Source organism: Stomoxys calcitrans, chromosome 1 (genome assembly GCF_963082655.1).
Source record: "Stomoxys calcitrans chromosome 1, idStoCalc2.1, whole genome shotgun sequence".
Classification (NCBI taxonomy): domain Eukaryota; kingdom Metazoa; phylum Arthropoda; class Insecta; order Diptera; family Muscidae; genus Stomoxys; species Stomoxys calcitrans.
In genome coordinates, this window is record NC_081552.1 from 211,697,615 (window position 1) to 211,713,749 (window position 16,135).

The 16,135-nt window shown below is 42.5% G+C and overlaps 2 protein-coding genes across 6 annotated transcripts in view; one reads left to right on the forward strand and one right to left on the reverse strand.

The window, feature by feature from the left end:
- The first annotated feature begins 514 nt into the window (after positions 1-514).
- LOC106086472 (helicase POLQ-like) lies at positions 515-12,497 on the forward strand. The gene is made up of 9 exons (XM_013251160.2): positions 515-1,384; positions 1,442-1,620; positions 1,677-1,950; positions 5,386-5,591; positions 5,655-5,800; positions 5,856-6,312; positions 6,374-7,252; positions 12,149-12,283; positions 12,339-12,497. Exons 1-9 carry the CDS (start codon positions 550-552, stop codon positions 12,438-12,440), a joined length of 3,213 nt encoding a protein of 1,070 aa, XP_013106614.2. The 5' UTR covers positions 515-549; the 3' UTR covers positions 12,441-12,497.
- Positions 12,498-12,829: 332 nt separating this feature from the next.
- Positions 12,830-16,135, reverse strand: part of LOC106086479 (nucleolar protein dao-5) — a 151,798-nt gene continuing 148,492 nt past the window's right edge. For 4 of the 5 annotated variants that reach the window (XM_013251187.2, XM_013251178.2, XM_059371037.1 and 1 more), the window contains one exon: positions 12,830-13,540. The gene's annotated coding sequence lies outside the window, so the exon portion shown is untranslated. The remainder of the gene's footprint in view (positions 13,541-16,135) is intronic. The other variant, XM_013251194.2, reaches the window with a different exon arrangement.

Below are 16,135 nucleotides of genomic sequence, written 5' to 3' on the forward strand. Positions count from 1 at the left end.
TATGCAATTATTTTCGAGTCTCCATATGTAAGACTACAGTTACAAAAAGAGCACGAATTGATTGATTGCCACAGTATAAGTCATCCAGTTGGTTTCTGAAATTTAGGAGTAGAAGTATTTTTTATAGGTTAAGGATTTGAATGACGATTTTTATTTCTTTCGAATGCTCCAACTCAGTTCTCCCACTTGCAATTGTACACATGTGTTTGCCTTTTCCCCTATCTTGGGTTTTATAGATGGATTGCTGACAATAATTTACACAGATATGCATATTTTGCTAAATCATCTGCTTTCTCATTATAATATTATCTGATAAGTGTACCAAAGCTTTTCATTTAAGAAACAAAATTTTAGTGAGTTTAGCTTTCAATGGGTATAAGAACTGTGCTCATAGCTTAAAGTTCCCTTTTACGTTAGCCAAAATATGGCAACCCAGTAATCAGCTGTCGGCATTGTTTACATTGAATTGGCGCGAGTTTTGCCTTATTTTTATTTTATTGTTTATTTACACGTTTCTAAAGGAAAACATTTGCACACATTCGTACGCACATGCCTAGAAATATAAGACCTCGCAGTGGAGAATCCTGCAGTGGAAGGAATGAACCACAACAGGAGAATAAACGACGAAAATGTGATCGTACCATAATCGAGCCCAGCGAAAGTGTTCTCTGGCCAGAGACAGAGGATAGCTTTTTTACGGATGCTAAATTGGACAAACTGTTATCAGGGCCGGCCGCACCAGTTGGCAATAAAAATAACACTTTCTACAACAGTTCCGATGATAGTCTATTCAGTGATATTGTTTTGCCATTTGAAAGTGAAACAGGAAATGTGGGCGCAACACCAATTGTTCCCATTTTACCAACTTCGAATAATGGTATATTGGGTGATGACACCCTCTTTTCGGAAATCAATATCGAACAATTGGTGGCTGAAGAAAGTGGTAAAAAGGGTGAAGATAAATTTGTTTCATCTTCAGTGGCACCAGAAGTGGATTTATTTAAAGATGACGACTTCCCCTTGGATGAATTGTTGGTTCAGTGTACACAAAAATTCTTAGCTGATGTGGCATTTAAAATGCCCAAGCCACCTGGTGCTAAGGCAACTTCGGCAATAACTAAGAAAGAGGAGGCTACCGTGGATTGTGCTATAATGGGTGGTACACAGTATCAAACGCGAGAAGAGATTCATAATCGAACTATGCAGGTTTTGCATCAAACTCACATAATGAAAGAAATCGAAAATGTGTCGCGTATCGATTGGGAGTCTCAAATCTTTGAAGCTGAAATGGTGGAGGATTATCCTTGCAAAGGAGATTTCTATGGCTTGCCTGATAAAGTGAAACGCATGATTTTTGAAACCAAGGGCATTAATAGCTTGTATGGTGGGTAAGCAAGCAGAATACCATACCCTTCTTTAAATATTCTTTCTTTTTTAACAGAGTGGCAAAATGAGTGCCTAAACCTTCCTGCCATACGTCAGCGTAAAAATCTCATATATGCTTTGCCCACCAGTGGAGGCAAGACTTTGGTGGCTGAAATTTTAATGCTACGCGAGGTGATATGTCGAGAAAAGAATGTCTTGTTTATACTGCCCTATGTATCTATAGTTCAGGAAAAGGTAAGGCCACTAAATTTCAAATTAAAACGCCCATAGTTTAAATGATTTGTATGTAGGTTAGTGCTATGTCTCCGTTTGCTATCAATTTGGATTTTATAGTTGAAGAGTACACTGCAGGCAAGGGCAGGTGTCCACCGGTTGCCCGAAGAAAACGTAAAAGTATTTTCATAGCCTCCATAGAAAAGGGTAGTGTACTATTCGATAGTCTCATTGAGGCGCAAAGAGCAAATGAAATTGGCCTAGTGGTGGTGGATGAGCTGCATTTGATTGGCGAAAGGGGAAGAGGAGCTACATTGGAGGCATTTCTAACAAAAATTATGTACTTAAATGGTGAGTTAACCGTTTGGATCAGTGATAAGACACTACCACTATTGAAAAAAAAAACACAAACTAAGTTTGTGGGAGTATCATCAATCCTCAACTAAATAAAATAGCTTTGACATAGAGTCAGCCGAACGAAGTCCCACGAAGAGGTTTACACTGTACTTGCACTTCTGTTCATTTTGATGTATGAATGTGCATGTTGCCCATCTAAAACTTGGATCATGGGCACACCCAGACATTATGTCTAATCAGGATTACATTTTTATTGTCGAACATCGGCGAGATCATGGAAAGTTCAATGAAGAGACTGTTGAGATAGGCTACTAGAAATGGTTTAAGGTCTAACTGTTGGTTTTGATGTACGATAGGCTATTAGAAATGGTTTAAGGACTAACGCAGGGAAGATGCACTTCCAGTCATAAGGTACTGGGTTTAAGACTCCGGAGGAACGAGACGAAATACCAAAGCCTAATCCTGGCTTCGCAAGTGTCCTGAAAGAGGAATACGGAGGATATAGGCCCCAAGACAGTTTGCGCATTCCAAAATCAGGAATGATATGGACAGTATGGCGGTGTTTAAGAACTTGGATTCTATGACTGCAAAAACGGGGCGCTTGGCGGATTGATTGGAATCCCAAAACAAGCTCCGGATTCAAGACATAACGTTGACTTGGTGTGCCAGAAATGTATATGCCAAGCATAAGATGTCGCAAGATGTTGTTGTTGTAACCCCATTTTCATGTGGAGGTGGTGGTCCTCGTCAAGGTCCTGTAGGTGAGCAAGCTTGTTCTGGTCCAAAGGACCGATCGCCGGGGGAACAAGGTGGCCATTGGTAATTTAAAGGCGCCAAGAACTCGCCTTGTCATATCGAGCATCATAGGCACTCAGTATTTGTGCAAGAGCCGGTGCCACCCGAACTCTCGCTGAGACTCTCCACTTGATATCGCTGATTGTCCGCGACTGCAAATACATCTACTCCGTATGGAGCATTCCACTATCCGCAACATGTGGACGCGCCCGGTAGCTCGCAGCTAAGCTTCTTGTGACAGCAATGAACACCACACAGATCGGAACTCAATGTTCCAGCTTGTGTGGTGCTCACAGCTTTCCCGTGTTACAAGATACTATGGCGGCGCTCAAGGCCTTGAATTCGAATATTGCTGCAAGGTCGAGGTGCAGGGCGTATTGTTTGGAAACCCTTAAAGAAGGTCGGGCTGACTTGGGTTCTACGGACATGAAGATATTGTGAGAAATCCATCTATAATATCAATCGCCGCGCGAACTTGATGGCTATTTTACATTTTAAAGGCGCCAATAACTCCCCTTGTCATATCGGGCATCATAGGCACTCAGTAGTTAAGCAAGAGCTGGTGCCACTCGTCATCTCACTGAGAGTCTCCACTCTACACCATTGATTTTTCGCAACTGCTGTTGCCTTTACTCCGTATACCTACAAAGCTTTCCACTATCCCCAACCTGTGGACGCGTCCGGTAGCACTCAACTGAGCTACCCATGATAACGATGAGCACCACACAGATCGAAGCTCAAGCTCTTTATGGTCTGTGTGGTGTTTATAGTAACTCCTTGCCAAGAGAAAAAGAGGATGAAGGATTTGCTGGCTTTTGATAACAGATTATTATTGATCCCAAAAGAGGTTCGCCAAGGATTGACATCCCCACATGTACGTATGTGTCTGTCACAACAGTCGCTTTAAACGGCATTCATGTGAATTCTGCTTAGTGATATTTGTTAAAGCTACCAGGAAGCTGCATGGTCGGTCCGTGAAGGTTTTCCATTTGTCTCCAATTTGGATTAAGTAACTGGGCGTGATTCTTTACCAGAGACTAAGCTGGAGAAGGAAAAGTCGAGGATAGAGCCAAAAAAGGGCTGAATGCGCGCTACTTCTGTCGCACACCCATTGTCATCTATTGTGTGGCATCGTGGCCAAAGGGGCCTCCGCAGGATGATGGAGAAGATACAGGATACCGTGGCGGTACTGAACTTTGAAAAGTACCCCAAGCGATACGATGAATGTCATACTGGGTCGTAGGCCTTATGCACCTGTATGCTGGGTATGTGGAAACAAACAAAGGAACCTGGCGCTCATCGATTTTAAGTTACTTTTCTCTTTTGCTGGGGTGGGGGCATGCCGAATGCGTTGTGACGGATAGTTTATTAAGAAAGGTCTTTCATGTTGACAGCTTGGACGTAGATTTTACAGATGGATGTTTACGGATGGTTCTAAATTGCATGGTGTTGCGGGTTAGTAGCTTCCATGGAGTTTTCTTGCATTTAGAGAATCACACAGACTTCTGGATGGGTGAAACATGTTTCAGGACGAGGCCATTGCGGTACTGGAGACGATGTCAATGCAGTGTCTCGATTGGACAGGCAGACGGCACTGAAAGCTTTAGCGTCGGGCCTCCTGGGTTCGAGACTGGTTAGAAGATGCAAGGAGTTTATATGGGCAATGCTGTTAGGTTCTACAGTGTCATGTGTCATAAGGGGTGGCGGGAAACCAGGCTGCCGATGAGCTGGCCGAGAATGGGTAGCTGTGAGCGCGTATCGTGCTACGGAATCAGTAAGCCCTCCCCTTGTGCAAGCTTCTTGTTAGCGTGGATGTTTTATACCATGAGCGCACAAAGGAGGCTTGTGCTGGCGGTAGCGAAGACCCTATGGCCAAGCATTTAAAGGAACAGGGCATCGCTTATCCTGGGGCTGAGGAAGCATGACTTAATACTGCTGATAGGGTATTAAGTTGTGCTTCCACTCATTGCAACGTCAGATCTTTGATGTAGCGATGAATTTGCGTCTCTGGATTCCCTTCCTGTGGAGGTGGCGATCCTCGTCAAGCTCCTGTAGATGAGCAAGCTCGACTGGACGCCGCGGGAACAGGGTGGTCATTGGTTATTTAAAGGCGCCAATAGCTCGCCTTGTCATATCGAGCATCATAGGCTCTCAGTATTTGTGCAAGAGCCGGTGCCACCTGACCTCTTACTGACACCCTCCGCTCGATACAACTGATTGTCCGCGACAGCCGTTGCAGCTACTCCGTATGGAGCATTCGAGTATCCGCAACCTGTGGACACGCCCGTTAGCTCGCAGCTAAGCTTTTCGTGACAACAATGCACACTACACAGATCATCGGACCTCAATGTTCCAGCCTTTGTGGGGCGGGCTCACAGCTATCCCGTGCCCATAGTTTTCTTTAGCTTCTCGCCTACAATTTTGTTTTATCGCTGGGGTATTAGAATGAGCCAAAAGTAGCCTCTTTTGTAGGCTACCCATTTCAATTTAAACTTATGTTCGTATTTACGTACCCTTTAGGTGCAACAGTGTGTGTGTGTGTGTGTGTGTGTGTGTGTGTGTGTGTTTGCCCATCACTGGTTTAGTTATTAGCATCTGGATATTAACTTCATTAAAATATTCTGATCTTTCCAGCAAAAATCCAAATAGTCGGCATGAGTGCCACCATAGGCAATCTTTCAGAAATCTCACAATTCCTGAAGGCCGATGTATATACGCGTGGCTTTCGCCCAGTCGAATTGAAGGAGTACATAAAATGTGGCAAAGATATTTTACAAATAAATTTGGAAGGCAAATCGTTGGAGGAGATTTTTGTGTATAACCGCAGCGTCAACTTCAATGTGAGTATGATGAGTGAACTGTAAAGAAAGGTCATGTTTCACCCTTTGCTTCTGTTTTTATAGTATAGTGAAGCAGTGCTTCGTTCAGATCCTGATCACTTGGCTGGTTTGGTTACAGAATGTGCTCCCAAAAATGGTTGTCTTATATTCTGCTCCAGCCGCAAGAATTGCGAAAATGTGGCTATACTATTGAGTCGAGTACTACCAAAGTGGGTATGGTTTTTAATATTTCCTAACGTTTTGTTCAAGAACACTTCTTTTCAGATCGAAATTTTTGGAATATCGCAAGAGTGAAAAAGCCGATTTGATGGATGCTTTGGATAAAATTTGTGGCATACTAAGTCCTGCTTTGGCCAAAACCATACCTTATGGCATAGCCTATCATCATTCCGGTCTGACAACAGATGAAAGAAAATTCATTGAAGCGGCCTATCGTTTTGGGGTGCTCAGTGTGATTTGTTGCACTTCAACATTGGCGGCGGGTGTGAATTTGCCCGCCAAAAGAGTTATTATAAGAGCGCCGTATGTGGGGCAGGAATTCATGACTCTATGCAAATATAAGCAAATGGTGGGTCGAGCTGGAAGAGCGGGTATGGGGGAGGCAGGGGAAAGTATTTTGATAAGCTCTAGTCGTGATAATGTGCGGGTGGGTGAAATGTTATTTTCGCCCATGGATAAGGCCATCAGTTCTTTGGACGATCAGGGCAGAGTTGGTCTACAGGTGAGTATTGCATTGCCACACTTTCGCCTACATTCAAATTAACCCCCTAAACTCCTTAAAGTCTCTCATTTTAAGTGCAATTGGTATGGGCCTGGCTTCATGTCGTGCTGATTTACATCGCTTGGTGCAGGGCACCCTATTAGCGGTGCAGGCCACTCAGCTGCAAGGTGTCTCTGTTACCACTATGGTTAAGGAAATACTCTGTGAGATGTTTAAAAACAAAGTTCTACAATTGGCCAATAATGCTGCCAAAAAAGATGTATCCCACATTCTTATAACCCAAGATCTGCAAAACAAAAGCAGCAGCATTATGCCTGATCGCACCATAAAACTCCACAATACCACCTGCTTCCAGTTGACCACCATTGGCAAAGCGGCATTCAAAGCCGGCATTGATTATAAACGAGCCTATGCCATACACAATGAATTGGCCAATGCCCAAAAACAACTTATACTCACCAATTATGCTCACATTCTTTACTTGGTAGTCTCCTTCAATTCCAATGCCATAGGCGATGAACTCTTTCCAGCTGATCCCAGTATTTTATTCAACTCCTATGAGAAACTGGACGAATCTACGCAACGTTTGTTCAAACAATTGGGATTTACCGAAGCGCATGCTGCAAAAATGGCCAAAACTATGTCCATACAAGGTGCCATGGAATTGAAATTGAATCGCTTGTATAAGGTGTTGATTTTGATGGATTTGTTGCATCTGATGCCCATTCCCGAGGTGGCAGCAAAATATAACATAGAACGTGGTATGCTGCAGAATCTAACAAGTCAAGCCACCGCCGCTGCCAGCGCAATAGTTCGTTTGTGTGAACAGGTGGAGGAATTTTGGTGTTTCAAACCATTGTTTGAGCGAATTAGCAAGAAAATGGATCGTTGTGGGACGGCAGAGTTGGAGCCACTTTTAGAATTGCCCGCGGTGAAAATGGTAAGTTGAGAAGTACCAGGGCCATATTTCGAAAATACAGCGGCAGGGAAGTTTTTTTCTTTGCGAACGCTGGCGGTGTATGGGAAAGCTAGAGCGACTATTGCGATAGGCTGTTGGTCTGGAGCTGAAGATAACGTGTCAGACGTGTGTCCTGCTTGTAACCATAGGTCTGACACAGCCGACCTTTTGATACCCTACACCACAATGGGTATGCAGGCTAGGTCATCGAAACTAAAATTTGCTTTAATTTGAAATGCAGAATTTCGACCAAAATCCGGACATATTGTGAGAGTTGTAGAAAAAATCGTAGTGCAAAATATTGAGACAATCGGTTGTTAAATTGCGTTAACAAAGGCCATGTCAACCGGTTGTACGCACCGGATTGAGCCGATGTAATCCCTCATAGACAAGGGCTGCCGCCTCAGTGTACATGTTCATCTTTTTTTCGTCATGGTACATCACGGAGTGCCTTCTCCGCCGGTTTGCCAGAACAGACTCCATCATCGGTCGGTGTCGGTGAGGTGTAACCGGTGCATGGAGTGGATACATTTCCGATCTTGCTCTGGCCTCACTTCACTACGGGAGTATAGTCATACTGGATATGTTGCAAGGTGCTGTGCGAACATAGACAGCAGTGGGTCACAAGCGTTGTCGTCGTCACCTTCTCGACCTCTCCCGTGAGGCAATATACACAACGACAGCATCCCAACCCCCATATTGCCAGGCTAGTGCCGGGAAGTGTATTATTTTTGCAACTAAACTGCAACGGTCTCCGTGGCAAGATCGATGAGATTGTGGATTTTATGAGTCGGAAGACCGCCGGTTGGTAGCTGTGTCCCAACTAATGGCCAAGCTTAAAACCCCGACATAAGTGGGTTACTATCTGGCCATAATCGTCTGGTTCTAGGGGACTTTAATGCGCATCACATTTCATGGCATTCTCCCCAAGGTACCGGCCAGCGTGGCATATCTTTGTCAGAGCAGATTTAAGGCTCCACGTTTTGCACGGTGAATACGGATGCCCCCACTAGGATTACGAGGAGATGCAGCAGCTCGCCAGACATTTCCTACCCATTGCCTACCCTGATCTCCTGAGTGACGTATGCCGGCAAGTCGTCATCTCTTTGGGGTCAGACCACCTCCCCATGATTCTCACCATCGACCGACCATCCGACTCCATAACCAGAATACGGCCGATTGGGCTGGCTTCAGATCGAGAGGAAATTCCGAAACATCCTTAACGCAGCTTTATACCAGCCGGTAGAATACCTCAAGTGCGGGCCAACTTCCCGGCGCAAGCAGTGGTACTCGCAGACGAACGTGATGGGATTCGTTGTACGGACCCCACTAACCCCAGAATCAGCGAACTAAGTCAGGAAATAAGCATAGGCGGAATTTGTGGCTGCAACACTTGGAGCAATCAACTTTAGGCTCCGATCTGTGTGGTGCTCATTGTTATCTTGAGCAGCTTAGCTGCAAGATTCCAGGCGCAGCCACAGGTTGCTGGAGTTGAATGATCCATACGGAGTAGCTACAATTGCAGTTGCGGACAATCAGCGGCATGGAGCGGAAAGTCTCAGGTCGATATGACAAGGCAAGTTGTTGGCGCCTTTAAATAACAAAAGGCCATGATGTTTCCTTTGGACCGGAACTAGCTTGCTAACCCATAGGAGCTAGATGAGGACTGCCTCTTCCACATATAGACATGTGGCTACAGCAATAACAACAACAACTTAGGCACCGGTTTAGGCAAGCTGTGGTCTACTGTTAAGTCACTCTCGAACTCCGGTAGACAGGATGACGGGAGAGAGAGAGATGGGTCAGGTTGTTAAACCGCCAATTTATTGTCCATCCCGAAAATGACAGGGCAAGGAAGAGAGCCATTCGTCGTATCCGTGGGTTCCGAGCGGATTGACAGCCATCACAATTTACCGTGGGCGAAGTTACGAATGTCATCTGTGGCGCAAGTCATCCAAGTCGTTGGGCCACGACGGGGTGATATCTCCGGCACTATTTAACCTCTATCTATACTTCATTCCACCCCCTCTAGACGGCATAAAGATCGTGTCATATGCGGACGATTGTATGATCATGGCATCAGGCCCCCCACCCATTGTTGAACATCTGCGATAGGTTGAACATCTACCTCAACGAACCATATTTCGCTGCAGGAAATCTGAAGATATTCGCCACCAAATCTTCAGCCACATTGTTCACTACAAATATGCGTGAGTTGAATGCCGAGCTGACTGTGAAGGTCGATGGAGAAATGATTTCGACCATCAAGTGTCCCAAAATATTTGGCGTCACATTTAACAGCTTTTAAACATTCTCCCACAGCAATTTGCGATAAAGTCAAAAGTAGAAACAAGATCCTCAAGTCACTTGCCGGCAGCACTTGGAGTGCAGACAAGGAAACCTTGTTGACCACGTACAAAGCAATTGGCCGGTCTGTTGTAAGTTATGCAGCGCCAGTGTGGTCTCGTCAACTTTGTGACACGCAGTGGAACAATATTCAGATTTGTCAGAATGCCGCCCTCCGCCCTCTGAACTACGACCAGCTGTCTCCTCACTTCTCATGTGGACCACCACCATCAGGAGACAAAGATCCTACCAGTGCGAAGACATAACTAAATGCTGTCTAAGCAATAAGTTTTGGGCTGTTATAGCAGAGACCATCCAATTCACCATCTTGTGGATAGATAATCACCGCCCAGAAGCCTTAAGGTAGATCTACATGATCTAGAGCTTGAGGTTCAGCGCTACAAGAGAGATCCCCTAGATCAAGAGGCATATCAAGCGGGTCTAGACAACATTCTTGCAGACACGTTGGCAGATGTGGTAAATAGCTACCGGGTGAATGTAGCTACCATTACACCTGAAGAAATAGACCTCCCACGGCAAACCTGAATAGTTCTGGCTCAATTACGTTCCGGCAGATGCATCCGCCTGAACTCCTATAGAGCAAGAATTAATCCCGATGTTCAAAATGTATGTCCCGATTGTGACTAAGGACCACACGATACACGTCACCTGTTTAACTGCCCTGCCAGACCCAGATCCCTGTGGACACACCCCATCTTTGTCGCAGAGTTCCTGAATCTTGACACTCAACAGAATCAATCAGACGAAAGTTAGAACACACAAACTGCTATAACAACAACAACTGAAACCATATTTGCTTTTGATGTTGAAGAGCCTAATATTTCAAATTTTTATACCCTCCATCATAGGATGGAGGTATACTCATTTTGTCATTCCGTTTGAAATACCTCGGAATATACGTTTAAGATAAAGTTTATATATTCTTGATCGTCATGACATTTTAAGTAGAGCTAGCCATGTCCGTCCGACTGTCTGTCGAAATCACGCTAACTTTCGAAGGAGTAAATTTTGCACAAATACTTTTTATTAGTGTAGGTCGGTTAGGATTATAAATGGACCAAATCGGTCCATGTTTTCATATAGCTGCCATATAAACCGATTTTGGGTCTTGACTTCTTGAGCCTCTAGAGGGCGCAATTATCGTCCGATTTGACTGAAATTTTGTACGTGGTGTTTTGGTATCACTTCCAGTATGGTCAAAATCGATCTACAACCTAGTATAGCTGCCATATAAACCGATCTTGCATCTTGACTTCTTGAGCCGCTAGAGCGGGCAATTCTTATCCGATTTGGCTGAAATTTTGCAAGAGGTATTTTGTAATGACTTCAAACAATTGTACATAATATGGCACAAATCGGTGCATAACCTGATATAGCTGCCATATAAACCGATCTTGGGCCTTGACTTCTTGAGCCTCTAGAGGGAGCAATTATCGTCTGATTTGACTGTAATTTTGTACCTGGTGTTTTGGTATCACTTCCAGTATGGTCAAAATCGATCTACAACCTGGTATAGCTGCCATATAAACCGATCTTGGGTCTTGACTTCTTGAGCCTCTAGAGGGCGATTTTACTGAAATTTTGTACGTGGTGTTTTGGTATTACTTTCAACTACTGTGTTAGGTATGGTTCAAATCGGTTCATAACCTGATATAGCTGCCATATAAACTGATCTTGGGTCTGGACTTCTTGAGCTTTTAGAGGGAGCAATTGTTGTCCGATATGGCTGTAATTTTGCAAGAGGTGTTTTGGTGTTGCTTCCAACAACTGTGCTAAGTATGGTCCAAATCGGTTCATAACATGATATAGCAGCCATATATATCCATCTTGGGCCTTGACTTCTTGAGCTTCTAGAGGTTGCAACTCTTATCCGATTTGGCTGAAATTTTGTACGTGGTGTTTTGGTATCATTTTCAACTACTGTGTTAGGTATGATTCAAATCGGTCCATAACCTGATATAGCTGCCATATAAACCGATTTTGGGTCTCGACTTCTTGAGCTTTTAGAGGGCGCAATTCTTATCCGATTTGGCTGAAACTTTGCACGTGGTGTGTTGGTATCACTTCCAACAACTGTGCGAAGTATGGTCGAAGTCGGTCTACAACCTGGTATAGCTGCCATATAAACCGACCTTGGGTCTTGACTTCTTGAGCCGCTAGAGGGCGCAATTCTTATCCGATTTGTTTGAAATTTTGCACGAGGTGTTTTGTAATGACTTCCAACATTTGTGCCTAAAATAATCTATATCAGTCCATAACCTGATATAGCCGCCATATAAACCGATCTTCCGATTAGATTTCTTGGCCTTCTAGAGGGCGAAATTCTTATCCAATATGGTTGAAATTTGCATATAATACCTGATATAGCTGCCATATAAACCGATCTCCCAGTTTGACTTTTTGAGCCTCTGTAGGGCGCAATTATTACTTGATTTGCCTGAAATTTTGGAGGTGGTAATTTTCTATGACTGGTGTCATTTAAAGAACTTGTTTTCATTATTTTATTTTAAGAATCGAGCCAGGCAACTGTACACAGCTGGTTATAAAACCATTGAGGACATAGCCAAATGTCGGCCTATGGATTTGGTCAAGGCGATAGAACACATGCCTTTGCGCATAGCCAAGGAGATTATATCAGCAGCTAAGGTAAACCCATATACGATATGAATTCAATTTAAGTAATATTTTGCTCATGTTATAGATAATACTGATGAAAAAACTCGATCATTTGGAGGAAGAAACTGAAGCTCTCAAAGTTTGTCTTAAGCCCCAAGATGATTACCAAAGTGAAAATGTTGCATAGATGCTTAAATATAATTTTAGATTTTCACCTATAGGTACTTACCGTTTGTATATTAAACCCCGTTAACACAGCTCTTAAAATCTGGATTTAATAGCTCGATCATCTGTTTTCTCTTTATAAAATCAGCTGACGAAAGCCTTAAATCCGGATTTAATGAGCAGTGTAATAATTTTTTTTATTTTTTTTTTTGACATTGTTTTTTATTTTCTTGGTTTTATAGTTTTTGTTTCATAGTACTATTATAGATTTGTTGTCATTTTATTAATTTAATATTTAATTGTCAAGTCAAGTCTTCTTTCTATAAAAAAAAAACAAGAAGATAAAAAGTTTGGTTGGTCTTTAAAAATTCAAAAAAAAAAAAAAATACGTTTGTTCAAAAATTTCTGTAACTTGTTTTTTTTTGCATTCACAAAGACTTTAATTTACTTGAAATATGGAAAAGTTGTTGGATTTTGTATTTTTCAGTATTAAATAACATAATTTAGGAAAGAAGTAACAAAAAAAAAAAAAAAACTAAAAACAAAAATACATTAAGTATAATAGAATGAATATTTGTATAAGGAGTTTTGATTATCTCTTCTTTTAAGTATTTAGAATATGTAAATAATTTTCATTAAGCTTTTTGCAAGCCTACTTTTTTCATTTTCTTTAAATAAGACAAATACAATTTTGTCCGCGTTTCTTTTAACTATCACGAAATTTGAGTATTTATAATTAATGAGAAATATTGAGAAGATACGAAATGCTTGTATGAGTGAGAGAGAGAGAGAGAGAGCAAAAGCGTCAGGGAGAGAGAGAGAAGGTAAGCTTATTATTATAATTATACGAAACACTTATTTATAAACAACTCCTATGTGTGGCGCTCATAACAATTGGGAACAATGGAATGTTGAAGTCATGCTGAATAATTCCTATGAATGTACCGCTTCTTGCTACTTTCTTGTTGTCATCATCATCTTTACAAGTCCTGTACACCAAATACTTGGCCTTTGAAGATGTATGTCATATGTATGTGTTTATGCCTTATTCACATCTCTAGTTGAGTGTTGTTGTTGTTGTGTTTTATGATTAAGAATTTATATTTACAAGTGGGGAGATATCTGAAAAGAGAAGGGAAAAAGGTTGCATATCTTCTTATATATAAAAATCAATTTGTGTTTGTTTGTAGGTTTGTTTGTTTGTATGTTTGTGTGTTCCTTATAGACTTAGAAACGGCTGAACCGATTTTCTTGAAATTTTCACAGATGTGCATAATGACCCTGTGGTGAAAATAGGGTACTAAAACCCGATATTCTCATGTTGTCTGATTTAGGGGTGTTTTCGGGAGTGAGGTGGTCCCCCAGACACTTGGCCCTGAAAAAATATCAGCATCGCGCTCTTCTCTCAAATACCATTTATTTAAACCCCATATTGCCATTGGTTTAGAGAGTGGTTTTCCCCTCCTAATGCTGGCAACATTTGTGAGGTACTATGCCATGTAAAACTTCTCTCCAAAGAGGTGTCGGACTGTGGCACGCCGTTCGGACTCGGCTATAAAAAGGATGCCCCTTATCATTGAACTTAAACTTGAATCGGACTGCTCTCATTGATTTGTGAGAAGTTTGCCCCTGATCCTGATAGGGGTGTTTTGGGGAGAGGGTTGGTCCCCCAAATAGTAAGCCCTGCAAAGATATCAGCTTCGAGCTCTATTCTCATGTATCTATATATGATTTATTTGAACCCCATATTGGCATTGGCCTCGAAATTATATATCAAATTCGTTTTCTAATCTCAAATACCTTTCATTTAAGCCCCTTATTGCAAAGTCACCAAATATATTTGGGGTATGGGCCCCAAAAACTATCAATACCAAGATCCACTGTCTTGAATACCCAAATTGTGTTGGTGAGCAATTACGTTCGATTTGAGGGTTTTTATGGTGTTGGGACGTCCCCTAGACTGTTGATCCCGAATGTTGATAGCTGATTCGTGGTCTACTCCGGTTTAGAGGATGGAGCAGCCGCTCAATGACTCGGCCTTGAAAATATATCAGATTCGTGTCCTACTCTAAAATACCTCTTATTTGAGCCCCATATTGCAATGGTCAGCAAATACTTCCTATTTGTGTGGTGTTATGGGGGTGGGGTGGCCCCATAGAAACTTTTTCCCGAATATTGATATCAGATTCGTGCTTAACTCCCAAAGACCTTTCATTTGAGCCCCATATTGATATGGTTGTAAATTTGTCCTTTTTGGGGCATGTTTTTGAGGAGGAGCGGCCCCCCAGAAACTTGGTCTCACATTTGGATATCAGATTCGTATTTTACATTCAAATACCTTTTATTTAAGCCCCATATTCCCATGGTCAGTAAATAAGTCATGTCTAGGGGGTGTTTTGGGGAAGGGGTGGACCCCCAAAAACTTGGTCCCACAATTGAATATCAAATCCGTATTCTACTCGCAAATACCTTTCATCTGAGTCTCATATTGCCATGGTGGGTAATGGGTAAATATGCCCGATTTAGGGATGTTTTGGGGGTTGGGGTGGTACCCCAAATACTTGGTCTGTATTCTATACCTTTCATTTGAGTCCCATATTGTCGTGATTGGTCTAAATATATATTTGGTAGGTTTTAAGGTTAGGCGGCCCCCCTAGGTACCCCATCCGAAATTTGGATACCAAATTTTTATTTTTAGGCTACTATAAGAGAATTAGGTTAGGCACCCGATCTCATTCCTTCTCATTTCCTATGATATCATTAGGTCCGGTAACCCACCATAAAGCCAGGTTACGGTTCCTCTGAAGACAACGTAAAACCTAACGACAGCGAGCCAAAACTTTAGATCTCATACTCCTGCCAACTAAAGCCTTCAACCCCTATATCGGATATATTTACCGATCGTGGCAATATGAGACTCAAGAGAAAGGTATTTGCGAGTAGAATACGAATCTCATATTCAAATGTGGAACCAAATTTCTGAGGGTACGCCCCTTCCCCAAAACACCCCCCTAACAGGACTTATTTATTGACCATAATACAATAAAAGGTATTTGAGTGTAGAGTACGAATCTGATATCAAATGTGGGGCCAAATGTTTCGCTGTTTCCAAAAAAAACCCCAAAAGAGGACAAATTTACGACCATATCAATATGGGGCTCAAATGAAAGGTCTTTGGGAGTAAATCATAAATCTGATATCAATATTCAGAAAAAAATGTCTATGGAGCCACCTCACCCCCATAACACCACCCATATAAGACGTATTTGCTGACAATTCCAATATAGTTCTGAATTAAGAGGTATTTTAGAGTATAACACGAATCTGATATATATTTTCAGGGTAAAGTCACTAAACGACCGCCCCATCCCCCAAAACACTCTCCAAACTGGTCTGTTTGCGACTACGGAAATATGGGGCTCACATGAAAGGTATTTTGGAGTAGATCACGAATCTGATATCAAATTCGGGACCAACTGCCTAGGGGACGTCCCAACCCCATAAGAATCCCTAAATGGGACGTATTTGTTCACCATCACATTGACCTCCCCTGGCAAACCAGAGTGGTTCTTGCTCAATTATGATACGGCAGATGCAGCCGCCTCAACTCCTACAGAGCAAGGATTGTAGGATGTATGTGCCGCGGCACACGTCACCTGTTGAACTGCCCTGCCAGACCCACTCGACTCAGACCCAGATGCCTCTGGACGCACAATG